The sequence below is a fragment of the Ruditapes philippinarum genome, unplaced genomic scaffold, assembly GCF_026571515.1.
Source record: "Ruditapes philippinarum isolate M1 unplaced genomic scaffold, ASM2657151v2 ctg11213_1_1_1_1, whole genome shotgun sequence".
NCBI lineage: Eukaryota > Metazoa > Mollusca > Bivalvia > Venerida > Veneridae > Ruditapes > Ruditapes philippinarum.
The window spans coordinates 16,745-30,794 of record NW_026857585.1 but is presented as its reverse complement, the minus strand read 5'-3'; the positions used below and the strand labels follow the sequence as shown (position 1 = coordinate 30,794).

The following is a 14,050-nucleotide window of genomic DNA, read 5'->3' as shown; positions in this document are numbered from 1 at the left end:
AAAAGATGGTTCAGGTAATATTGGTCAATTGGTAATTTCATGTAAACTATAGAGGGACACCAACAATAAAAAGCTTTTAAAAATAAAAGCATTTCTTGTGCAAAATGGGCCTTTAAAGGGATTGATAAAAATGATTATCAGGAAGTGTGATAACACAATTTGAGCAGCGTCATGTCAAAACCAACATAGTACGTTTGCGACCAGCATGGATCCAGACCAGCCTGCGCATCCGCGCAGTCTGATCAGGATCAATGCTGTTGACTATCAGTTTCTCTACTTGCTATAGGGTTTGTAAGCGAACATCTTTGATCCTGATCAGACTGCGCGGATGCGCAGGCTGGTCTGGATCCATGCTAGTCGCAAACCCATTATGTTGGTTTTGTCATGTCGCGGCTCATTTATTCAGTGGTTTATTCAGTTGTTTTGTATTTCAGGGTAGAGAAGTACAGGCCAAATAATTTGGATGATCTTATCTCTCACCAGGACATCATTTCAACTAGTAGGTGACATTTAATTGAAATCATTAGCTGCTTTTACATTTTGTTTTAATGTCGAGGAAAAAATTATGTCTGTACACGCATTACTTTGGTTTAAAAATATTAAATGTTACAGTAGTCCTCAAACCAGTGGCTATTAGAATTTGAGTCGGGTCCATTTAATATGCCCAAAATATTTGGTCACTTTTGCTTATCCATATAGATATCTTGTCTGTTAATAACTTTATCTGTAAGTAAATAACTTAATTGTTGTTCTCCCCAGCCAATTTGAGGCCGTGCTAGCCTTGAGAAGTCAATGGTATAGAGTTTAGTTAGACTGCATGTTTTCATACCTCTTTTTTGTAACCACTAGCTGTTAAAATTGTTAAGTAAGGAAACTTGAAGCAGCAAAATGTTTTAGTTTGATTTCGTTTTCATTTCAGTAAACAAGTTTGTATCACAGTATTAGTTTAATTTTGATTTCATTTCAGTAAACAAGTTTGTATCACAGAATCGTCTTCCACATTTACTGTTCTATGGACCACCAGGTACTGGTAAGACCAGCACCATTCTGGCTGTAGCTAAACAGATGTATACCCCTTCAGAGTTTCATTCGATGGTCCTTGAGGTATGGTTTTGTTTTTTTGTGAACAAGTTAATTTGATGTAAGTGAAAAGCTCATAGATTATGAAAGGTTGACGGTTCTATTCATGTCTGAGCTCTAGCTACGTCCAAATTTAGGGAGAAGCCACTTCTCCGCAAAAAGTTTGAAAACTATAGAAAAAGTGGAGCTACCTGCAGAAGGTCACATGACTTAAGTTACATTTTAACAGAGTTATACCCGTTTTCTTCCTGTAAGGCACTTAGAATAGTCAAGCTTGCTGTCGTATAGACAGCTTTTGTTCTTTATTGAAATGTAGGTGGCATTTCGAATATTCAGTTATAATCAAAGCCCTAGATATTTCCGAATTCAAATTACAAATTAGAGAAAAGCGCATTGTTTTCATTTTATTTTTCAGTTAAATGCATCAGATGATAGAGGTATAGGTATTGTTCGAGGACAGATTCTGAGTTTTGCCAGCACAAGGACAATCTTTAAGTGAGTACATGTATATGTTATTGACAGTTAAGTTTCGTAGTTTGGTTTACTAATTTAAGATGTGTCATATATTAATTTGCTTTGTGGGTCACCTGTAAAAAAGGTTCATAGCATATGTTAATTCAGGAACCCAGAACGTGTTAGATGTTTTGCCTTCAAGTTTTGAATTACAGGATTTCCCCAAAAAACAGAAATATTTAATTGATACTTGGAGTAACTCTGAAGATGTCTAGAAATAGTTAAATATAAAGGTGTTAACAATTTTTATTAAGAGGGCACATCATTAATTAAAAAAAATAGATTTTATTGACCATGTTATTGAAACAGTTTATTAAAAAATTTTAGGGTAAGAAATTTCAATGTCAAAATGTCTTAATGATGAACATGGTTTTGAAATGTTAATCAAAAGCTTAAGTAGATATAAAAGGTTGTTATTGTAAGGCACAGGTAGAGGTTGTTATTTCAGAAAAAAGTTTAAACTTGTGATTGTTGTTTCAGGAAGGGGTTTAAACTTGTGTTGTTCTAATCCAGTTACCTCTCTGGCGTAGGTTTGATCCCCAGGAGATGCTTTGGTAGTTTAGCGCGGAGGAAGGTAGTCTAGTACTGGTTTAACTCTCCAGGAACGATGGTTAGGAAACTATCTGCCTATATGACTGAAATACTGTTGGAAAAAGGCGTAAAATGAAACAAACAAACAAACAAAAACTTGTGTTGTTGTTTCAGGAAGGGGTTTGAACTTGTGTTTGTTCTTTTAGGAAAGGGGTTTAAACTTGTGTTTGTTGTTTCAGGAAGGGTTTTAAACTTGTGTTTGTTTTTTCAGGAAAGGGTTTAAACTTGTGTTTGTTGTTTTAGGAAAGGGTTTAAACTTGTGTTTGTTTTTTCAGGAAGGGGTTTAAACTTGTGTTTGTTTCAGAAAAGGGTTTAAACCTATGTTTAAACTTGTGTTTGTTGTTTAAGGAAAGGGTTTAAACCTATGTTTAAACTTGTGTTGTTATTTCAGGAGGGATTCAAACATGTGTTTATTGTTTCAGGAAGGGGTTTAAACCTATGTTTGTTGTTTCAGGAAGGGGTTTAAACTTGTGATATTAGATGAGGCTGATGCAATGACCAGAGATGCCCAGAACTCCCTTAGGAGAGGTATACTAGATCAAATATTTGTGTTTCTTAGAAATAACCCAAGTTAATTTTGTTCAGAAAATGACTTACTTTTCTATTTACTTAAATTCCTTTATTTTTCTTGAAAAACTTGCAATGTTCAGTGAATTTCCACTTTGTTATGTACCTAAAGGTACAAGCACAGTGATGTTCTAACTGATATTTTCATGTTTCTACTTTGAATTAATTTTTAAAGGCACACTAAGCCTCATGGTTTTACTCTGACTAAGTATCTTGTTTCAACAACAGATTTAGAGTATGTTCGAGGCTCATCGCATAAAAGAAGAAGTGTTGAATATGAACTAATTTATCATAAATGTAGCAACTTGTATTTTCCAAACAAACAACTAAATCACTGTAACTTTAGTTATGACCAAAATAACAAACAACAAAAGATGATTCAGCTACTTGGCTAATAAGAACTGTTTCAGAAACTGTAATGGAACAACAAAGTTAAAAATAAAAAACGAATTTTCTGAAATACGAATGATACATTTTTGGGGGTTATATTGACCTGTTTATTAAAAATGATTGAACATTAAATTTCAGTGATAGAGAAGTTTACAGATAATGTCCGGTTTTGTATAATCTGTAACTACCTGTCAAAGATTATACCAGCGTTACAGTCTCGGTGTACGAGGTTCCGGTTTGCTCCTCTGTCTACAGAACAGATGGTACCGAGGCTCGAACATGTCATCAGAGCTGAAGGGTATGTTTTCATATTTTATATGTAATATGTATGTAAATTGTTATATTATGATTGTGTGAATGATTGATTCAACTATAAACTTTTGAGAAGGGCATCCATGGCAGAGTGGTTAAGGTCAGTGACTTCAAAGTTGAAAGTTCAAATCACTTCCCCCTCACTGCTGTGGGTTGGAATCCCGACAGGGTCTTCTGATTCTTTAATGTAGGGAAGCTATCCAGCTAGCTTATAGACCTTGTTGGTTCTACTTGGGTACCTGAAATTATGCACAGGGAGCACCTGAGATCTTCCTCCACCAGTAAAGCTGGAAAGTCACCTTATGACCTATACTATGCTGGTGCAAAGTTAAACCCAACAAAAACAAAATGAAATACAGGACTAAAGCTTGCTAAATGTAAATTTTAGAGTAAGACAATTTTTTCTGGATATGAAATATCCGTAACAGTCTAAAAATAGTTTATCTCAGTATTAGGAATTGAAACTATGAGGTCTCACAAGAAATGTAAAATCTTTACTAAATTGCTTTAAAAGCTAACCAAAACTGAACAGCCTACCACATTGCTTTAAAAGCAAGCTCTATAAAAAAGTAAATACAACCAAAAGTGGACAATTTGCCACAATGCATTTCATGACAGTAATATAACCAAAAGTGAACTGTTCACCTTTGAAATTGTTTACCATATGACTTTAGTATAAATAAAAGTGAAAAAGTACCACATTGCTTAAAAAGCTAGCTATATAATAAGGTAATGTAAACAAGGTAAATATTTCACAACATTTCTATAAAATTATTTGTAGCTCTGTGGAAAGGTAACATAATCCAGCTGTGAGCTGTTTACCATTTGGTTTTACACCTATCTCATAAACGAGATGATATAACTAGGGGTGTAACAATACAGCAAAAACCGTATTGCAATATATTGCCATTTTGCTGAAGCGTATTGCAATATATTGCAATACGTATTGTCGTGTATGTTTTGATGTAAAGATGGAGTAACATTTATATATTATTATTTATATGTAAATATTTTTAGTAGAAACTTAATAAAAATGTAAGGAATAAATAGAAAGTAGTGTCACACAATTTGATAAACAAAACTAGTCGCGTGTGAGCTTCACATCTGGGCCGCTTATGTAAAGTTTGCGGCCGCTTATTGACTTTTAAGTGTACTAATTGTCGGATACTTTTATCTTACGTTGGCGCCAACAAAATTTGCCAATTAAAGATTTTATGTGAAATTTGTACAAAATTTATGGTGGCATATTTTCTGCCACCAGATAACCTGATAACTTACTAGTTAATTAAGAGGTTAACTAGTTACGTAACTAGTTAACCTAATACCTAACTAGTTAATTAAGAGGTTAACTAGTTACGTAACTAGTTAACCTGATAATTTACTAGTTAATTTACTAGTTAATTAAGAGGTTAACTATAGTTACTTAACTAGTTAACCTGATAATTAACTTTTTAGTTATATGGTTATCTGGTGGCAAAAATATGCCACCATAAAAATTAGAAGGCAATTAATTGAAAATTATGATTTTTTATAAAATACCGGTTTTCCAAAAATCGTACCGCGGTTCGAAATTTATTTTTTCATATTGCAATATATCGGTATACCGGTAAACCGTTACACCCTTAGATATAACTGTACTCTTTTTCAGGCATTGAAAAATATTTTCAGAGTCACTCGTCCTGCGGGATGAGTACATTCTAAATCCAATGTGCAGGCAATATTTTTCAACTCGTCCAGCATCAAGTTCTCTTAAATTCTACTCGTAATTATGAGCGGACGGGTGGAATTTTTGATCAAGGTGACATAACTGTACTTATAATCTGTTTTTGTGTGTTTGTAGTGTAAATATATCACCAGATGGAATGCAAGCCGTGGTTACACTGGCCAACGGTGATATGAGGAAATCTCTAAATATATTACAGGTATTACAAATATATTACAGGTATTACATATATATAACAGGTATTACATGATAGTTCTTTACCCTCAAAGACTAATGTTACTTTATTTAAACTCATCCTTGTTGGCGGTAACATACATGTATATAAAGCTAGTTGGTCACCTGTCTTTGTATTTCTGAGATTTTTCATTTAACGCCAGGACTGCTTATTGCATAACAAAGGTCATCATTCACTAGTTAAGCAGGGAAACTTGTCAAATGTTTTTTACAGTGTTTTTAATAAAGTATTATTTTTACGAGAGATTTTATGCTATTTATCCTGTCAGGAACCTTTATTATAAATTTATTTAACAGCAAACACCATTCAATAAAGAAAGAAAAAAAGAAATTACTTTATAAATTAGCAGTGTTTATATAATTTAGATAATATAAAAATCATGATAATCCACTGAAAGGCAGGGCTGTATATGACCTAGTGGTTAAGGTTGTTGACTTCAAACCACTTGCCCCTAACCACTGTTGGTTCAAGTTCCAACAAGAACTTGGAATTCTTTCATGTGAGGAAGTCATACTGCTAGCTCACGAAAAGTTTGTGGTCCCATATGACCTATACTGTGTTTGGGTGACATAAAACCCGACAAAAAAAATCAATGAAAGCGATGTTACAAACATACTGTATTATAAATACAGTGAATCTTCATTTTAGAGCATCTATATTTCAGAGTTGTTTTATGGCATATGATGAGATCAGTGAAGATAGTGTTTATATGTGTGTTGGACATCCTCTACGGAAAGACATTGAAAATATAATGTACTGGATATTGAATGAAAACTTTACCACTGCTTATAACAGTATCCTTTTGTTATAATTGATAAAATTGAGGCTCCCTTTGTGCATATTATTGAGGCTCCCTTTGTTAAAAAAAAAATTGAGGCTCCCATTGTGAAAATAGAATTAGGCTCTCTTTGTTAAAAAAAAAATTGAGGCTCCCATTGTGAAAATAGAATTTAGGCTACTATTGTGAAAATAGAATTGAGGCTCCCTTTGTGAAAATAACATTGAGGCTGTCTTTGTGAAAATAACATTGAGGCTGTCCTTGTGAAAATAAGATGTTGAGGCTCCCTTTGTGAATTGACCAAAATAGCTTACTTTGTACTCCAGTCTTTTTATAAATCCCACTCCAAATTGTTAAGATTATTTCATATACTATCCTATTACGAAGTACAACAAATAAATTACAAGAAAACACTAATGAAATAGTGAGGTCTGAGAAATAAGTAATACTTAATCATGTACTTTTAGATACACACATGATTTTAGAAACATAAATGTACAACAGATAGACTGAAAATGAAGTCTTAGAAATTTATACTTTTTTAGCCATCATAAATATCATTTAAATAAAGTAAAGAAGTTGACACATTTCTTTAAAATTTACAATTTTTGTTTAATAATTTGCATAAAGCTTTCGCATATTTTTTTTCATATATTGACATAGCTTTCACATATTGACCTTAACATTTTATCAGATTTAATGAATTTAAAAACAGCAAAGGGATTGGCATTGCAAGATATTTTAACAGAAGTACATCAGTATGTTCATAAAGGTAAATGAATTTTGATTTCTTTTTTATACTCCAACATTGATAGATCAGTGGACATGCATGTATTCTTTTGCCCTGATCTGTTTGTCTGTGCATGAATGAGAATATGAGCCGCGTCATGACAAAACCAAGATAATGGGTTTGCGACCAGCATGGATCCAGACCAGCCTGCCGCCATCTGATCAGGATCCATGTTGTTTGCTTACAACTGAAAGCAAACAGCATGGATCCTGATCAGACTGCGCGGAATATAAATATAGGGGCATCTGTGGCCAAGTGGTTGAGGCTTTTGACTTCACACCACTTGCACCCTAGTCTGTGGGTTTGGATCCCACCAGGGACTTTGAATTCTATCATGTGAGGAAGCTATCCTGCTAGCTTACAGAAAGTTGGTGGTTCTACTCAGTTGCCTGTTATTGCTTGAAATAATGCATTATGCATGCAGGGGCATATGAGGTCTTCCCCCACCAGTAAAGCTGGAAAGTTGCGATGTGACCTTTATAGTGTTGGTGCCACATAAAACCCAACCATAAAATAAAAAAAAAAATAGGAACATATTACATAATCTGTGCATGAACAATTTTAACACATGTTAAAACATCTGTGTCTAGCAAGGTAGGACTGAAATATCAAATGTATTTTATCTTTTGCTCTTGATTTCATCAATTTATGTTCTAAAATCTTCAGTTACATAGAAAACAAGTTTTTATTGGCACAGAAATGATGATAGTTTTTCACGTTTGCCAGTCAAACCAATATACAGGAAATGCATGTCTATGTATATCAAGGTTTCAAACTAATAACCCGTAACTTGCTATATGTATGTAATAAACTATGACCAAAAACATGTATTAAAATTGGCATAAAAAAAACAGAAAAGCAACATATGTTCTGTTTCAAATTGCCTTTGTTGCTATTGTATGGGATTTCAATACCCAAATCCTTGAATTTAACAACCAGCAATATAGAGTCTTGTCAGCTTGGAAATTATAATTGTTTATAGCATGAAAAATGGTAAATGTGTTATTTCTTTGTTTTCTAGTGGATTTGCCAATGCATGTTCGACTTCACCTCCTTGAGAAAATGGCAGAAGTTGAGTAAGTTGACCACTTTACCTTTACTTTTGTCTTTCTTACCGAAGATAGAATAGATTTATAAATATAAAACAGCTTATGGAAAAGAAGTTGATTCATTTTAGAAGTAGTTATAACTGATTGCCTTTTTAGCTCACCTGTCACAAAGTGACAGGGTGAGCTTTTGTGATCGCTTTTCGTCCGGCGTCCGTCAGTAAACTTTTACTTTAAATGACATCTCCTCATAAACCACTAAGCTAATTTCATCCAAACTTCACAGGAATGTTCCTTTGGTGGTCACCTTTTAAAAATTGTTCAAAGAATTTAATTCCATACAGAACTCTGGTTGCCATGGCAACCGAAAGAAAAAACTTTAATTATCTTCTTTTAAAAAACCCAAAGAGCTAGACTTTAGATATTTAGCATGAAACATCTTCTAGTGAGTGTCTACCAAGTTTGTTCAAATAAAAGCCCTGGGGTCAAAATTGGCCCTGCCCCAGGGGGTCATTGATTTTCCCTATATGCATATAGCAAAAACTTAAAATATCTTCTTTTCAAGAACCAAAAGAACTAGAGCTCAGATATTTAGCATGAAACATCTTCTAATTCTACCAAGTTTGTTCAAATAAAAGCCCTGGGGTCAAATTTGGCCCCGCCCCAGGGGGTCATTGATTTTCCCTATATGTATATAGTAAAAACTTTAAAAAATCTTCTTTTAAAGAACTCAAAGAGCTAGAGCTAAGATATTTAGCATGAAACATGTTCTAATTAATGGGTGTCTACCAAGTTTGTTCAAATAAAAGCCCTGGGGTGAAAATTGGCCCTGCCCCGGGGGTCATTGATTTTCCTTATATATGTGTATAGCAAAAACTTAAAAAGTATTCTTTGAAAAAACCCAAATAGCTAGAGTTTAGATATTAAGCATGAAACATGTTCTAGTAAGTGTCTACAAAGTTTGTTCAAATAAAAACCCTGGGGTCAAAACTGGCCGCACCCAAGGGGTGTCATTGTTTTTAACCAGGTTTTCAACGAAAACCGGGTTATTGTTATGCCGAAGTCGGCGGGCGGGCAGGCGGGCGGGCGGGCGTCAACTTTTGGTTTCCGCTCAATAACTTTAGTTTGCTTTGGCCTATTGACACCAAACTTGGTGTATGGATAGCTTATATCAAGAGGCAGCTTGGGATTGCTACCTAGGTGTCTGTGATCAAGGTCAAGGTCACTGTTACTAAAAATAGAAATTCAGTTTCTGCTCAATAACTTGAGTTTGTTTTGACCTATTGACACCAAACTTGGTGTATGGATAGCTTATATCAAGAGGCAGCTTGGGATTGCTACCCAGGTGTCTGTGATCAAGGTCAAGGTCACTGTTACTAAAAATAGAAATTCAGTTTCCGCTCAATAACTTGAGTTTGCTTTGGCCTATTGACACCAAACTTGGTGTATGGATAGCTTATATCAAGAGGCAGCTTGGGATTGCTACCCAGGTGTCTGTGATCAAGGTCAAGGTCACTGTTACTAAAAATAGAAATTCAGTTTCTGCTCAATAACTGGAGTTTGCTTTGGCCTATTGACACCAAACTTGGTGTATGGATAACTTATATCAAGAGTAAGCATGGGATTGCTACCCAGGTGTCTGTGATCAAGGTCAAGGTCACTGTTACTAAAAATAGAAATTCAGTTTCCGCTCAATAACTTGAGTTTGCTTTGGCCTATTGACACCAAACGTGGTGTATGGATAGCTTATATCAAGAGGCAGCTTGGGATTGCTATCCAGGTGTCTGTGATCAAGGTCAAGGTCACTGTTACTAAAAATAGAAATTCAGTTTCCGCTCTATAACTTGAGTTTGCTTTAGCCTATTGATACCTAACTTGGTGTATGGATAGCTTATATCAAGAGGCAGCTTGGGATTGCTACCCAGGTGTCTGTGATCAAGGTCAAGGTCACTGTTACTAAAAATAGAAATTCAGTTTCCGCTCTATAACTTGAGTTTGCTTTGGCGTACTGACACCTAACTTGGTGTATGGATAGCTTATATCAAGAGGCAGCTTGGGATTGCTACCCAGGTGTCTGTGATCAAGGTCAAGGTCACTGTTACTAAAAATAGAAATTCAGTTTCTGCTCAATAACTTGAGTTTGCTTTGGCGTACTGACACCAAACTTGGTGTATGGATAGCTTATATCAAGAGGCAGCTTGGGATTCTATCCAGGTGTCTGTGATTAACGTCAAGGTCACTGTTATTAAAAATAGAAATTCAGTTTCCACTAAATAACTTTAGTTTGCTTTGGCCTTTTGACACCAAACTTGATGAATGGGTAGCTTATATCAAGAGGCAGCTTGGGATTGCTACCCAGGTGTCTGTGATCAAGGTTAATGTATTTAGTTTTCATGTTATAACTTGAGTTTGCTTTGACCTTTTGACAATAAACTTGCTGAGTGGCAGCTTTGGATTGCTACTTAGAAATCTGGGAGCAAGTTCAAGGTCATTTGCTTACAATAGAATTTTCAGCTTCTACTCAATAACTTCAGTGTACTTTGACCTATTGATCGCTGTCACATCAAAATTTGGTCGTTGAAAACCTGGTTTTCGTCGCATTGCGGCGCTTCTTGTTAACTATATGTGTATAGTAAAAACTTAAAAAATCTTCTTTTAAAAAACCCAATGAGCTAGAGCTTAGATGTTTAGCATGAAACATCTTCTTATGGGTGTCTACCAAGTTTGTTCAAATAAAAGCCCTTGGATAAAATTGGCCCTGCCGGGGGTGGGGGAGGGCAGATCATTGTTTTTCATTATAAGTGTGTACATCATGAAACATCTTATGGGTGTCTTCCAAGTTTGTTATCCCCCGCCGATGGAATCGGGAGGGGGATATAGTTTTGGCGTTGTCCGTCCTTCCGTACGTCCGTCCATCCGTCCGTCCGAATTTCGTTTCCGGAGTAGTTCTCTGCAACTACTGGCTGGAATTCAACAAAACTTAATGGGAATCATCAATATCAAGAGGAGATGCGCATATCGTCGGCTTGTTCCGGTCCGGCCCTTTAACTCAGAGTTATGGCCCTTGATTAGTTGTGTAGTATGCATATAGAGTAAAAATCGTTTCCAGAGTAGTTCTCTGCAACTACTGGCTGGAATTCAACGAAACTTTATGGGAATCATCAATATCAAGAGGAGATGCGCATATCGTCGGCTTGTTCCGGTCAGACACTTTAACTCAGAGTTATGGCCCTTGATTAGTTATGCAGTATGCATATGGAGTAAAAATTGTTTCCCCGCTACTTCTCTGCAACTACTGGCTGGAATTCAACGAAACTTTATGGGAACCTTCAATACCAAGAGGAGATGCGCATATCGTCGGCTTGTTCGGGTCAGACACTTTAACTCAGAGTTATGGCCCTTGATTAGTTATGCAAGATGCATATGGAGTAAAAATCGTTTCCGGAGTAGTTCTCTGCAACTACTGGCTGGAATTCAACGAAACTTTATGGGAATCATCAATATCAAGAGGAGATGCGCATATCGTCGGCTTGTTCCGGTCAGACCCTTTAGCTCAGAGTTATGGCCCTTGATAAGTTATTTTGTATGCATATAGAGTAAAAATCGTTTCCGCACTACTTCTCTGCAACTACTGGCTGGAATTCAACGAAACTTTATGGGAACCTTCAATACCAAGAGGAGATGCGCATATCATCGGCTTGTTCCGGTCAGACAATTTAACTCAGAGTTATGGCCCTTGATTAGTTATGCAGTATCCATATAGAAAAATAATTGTTTCCTCGCTACTTCTCTGCTACTACTGGCTGGAATTCAATGAAACTTTATGGGATACTAAAAGGAGATGTGCATATAGTCGCCTTGTTCCAGTCAGATACTTATAACTCAGATTTATGGCCCTTGATTAGTTATGTAGTATGCATACATCTCATTGGCATTTCCAGATTTTACTATTTAACACAAAGTTATGGCTCTGTTATTGCCCTGAATATTTATCAAGTTCAAAGAATATTACTGTTTATGCCATGATTAATATATAAATAAAGCCTCATGTCTTCAGTTGTTGTGTTAATAATAACCAGTACTCGGCGGGGGATATAAATTCAACGAATTTGCTTGTTCAAATAAAAGTCCTGGGGTTTAAACTGGCCCCGCTGCGGGGGCCTACATACAGGTGAACGACCTCGGGGCCATCATGGCCCTCTTGTTCATGTAAATATTTATGATAACCTTGTGAATACATGTATTCTGATATTGTGCAAAAACAATATTTCTAAATGCAATTTATGGTTCATGAAACATGTTCAGGCTTGTTTCAAAACATTAGCACAGTGAATGAATTCTTTCATAGAAAACCTTTATTAAGGCACTGTCTTGAATGGACCTTTTAGTTTTTCCTGTGCCTTTAAAATATACATAAGTGACTGGATTCTTATTGTTGTCGAGGGGTTAGAGTTGATGACTTCTAATCCGGTTACCTCTCTGGCCTGGGTTCGATCCCCAGGAGATGCTTTGGTAGTTAAGCACGGAGGAAGGTAGTCTAGTACTGGTGTAACTCTCCAGGAACAATGGTAAGGAAACTGCCCGCCCATATGACTGAAATACTGTTGGGAAAAGGCGTAAAATGAAACAAACAAACAAATTCATATGTGAAAGCAATCCATCCTAACTAATTTGTTCAATACCTAAATTATAGCAAAGGGATATAAAGTTTTCCTCGGACCAGTATAGCTGGAAATATGCAATGTGACTAAAGTGTTGGTTTGACATAAAATTTGAACAAATAGTGGTGAGCACAATACAGTTTATAAGAATTCATTATTTTCAGATACAGGCTGTCATCGGGAACAAATGAGAAGATACAATTAAGTTCACTGATAGCAGCATTTCAAGTAACTCGAGATATGATCGTGGAGGAAGCCAAATGATACATGAACAATGTTTGATAATTTTAAATGCCAGAGAAGATTTAGAATTTGTGACTTGCCTGTACCATCAGGATACTGTAGGGTCATGCTCTATATGCATAAAGTGTGACCAGACTCTACACTGTAATCAGATTAATTATAACTTTTTGAATGATACTAAAATTACATAAAGGGTAGTATATATAGGTACTGCAGTACTTAATAAATATTTTCATAAATTAGTTATAATGAAAAGTACATAATTTCACTGACTTGTATATTATTGCTGGTATTTATTGTTTGCATTGACATTCGTTAAAGTATAGGTTTTGATAGAAGAAAAAAAAACATGCATGTTAATCAGTGGCGCTACTTAGGCATATATGAATATACATATTTGGATAACTTTGTTGTCTGTGGCCGTGGTTCCAGCCGGTATTACTATGTTCCAAATTTATGATGGGGAAAGTTATTCAATTGAGTGTTATTTATTTATCAATATTAAAAACCTTACTCATTACCACATTTAAATGAAAATATTTTCTCTCTTTCAAAAATTATGATATAAATTTACTGTGAAATTCCTTTAACTAAAAATATACAGTTTCAACTTTACACAGACAAATGCAATACACATTGTTTGTGGAATAAGATGCAGAAACTTGCAAAAAAACTGAAATACATTCATTTACTAGATATGATTAATGAAATATGGAAATATTATATCAAAAATTATATATATACTGTCACAGTTATGTTTTTATGCCCATCCACCTCGAAGGGCGGCATACTAAAATCACAACCTCCGTCTGTGCGTCCCCAACTTACACAACATTGGTGTTCAGACTGTAACTGTCATGCATTGAAGGATTTTAAAATAACTTGTATGTTAAATTAATTTCATGGGCGAAAATAAAATATAACAAAAATTGTTTTTACGAGTTTTTATTTCTATCTAAATACAATATATCGTGTATATATATTTGTAATACAGATATGAGCCGTGTCACGACAAAACCAACATAATGGGTTTGCGACCAGCATGGATCCAGATCAGCCTGCGCATCCGCGCAGTCTGATCAGGATCCATGCTGTTCGCTTACAGACCCTATAACAAATAA

At 35.3% G+C, this 14,050-nt stretch overlaps 1 protein-coding gene across 1 annotated transcript; it reads left to right on the top strand.

The window, feature by feature from the left end:
• Positions 1-415: 415 nt before the first annotated feature.
• LOC132750249 (replication factor C subunit 5-like) lies at positions 416-13,316 on the top strand. The gene is made up of 10 exons (XM_060740191.1): positions 416-499; positions 968-1,104; positions 1,496-1,575; positions 2,639-2,712; positions 3,280-3,439; positions 5,294-5,375; positions 6,076-6,205; positions 6,884-6,961; positions 8,001-8,055; positions 12,851-13,316. The coding sequence occupies exons 2-10, from the start codon at positions 1,066-1,068 to the stop codon at positions 12,948-12,950; spliced, it is 798 nt and encodes a 265-aa protein (XP_060596174.1). The 5' UTR covers positions 416-499; positions 968-1,065; the 3' UTR covers positions 12,951-13,316.
• The last annotated feature ends 734 nt before the right edge of the window (positions 13,317-14,050 follow it).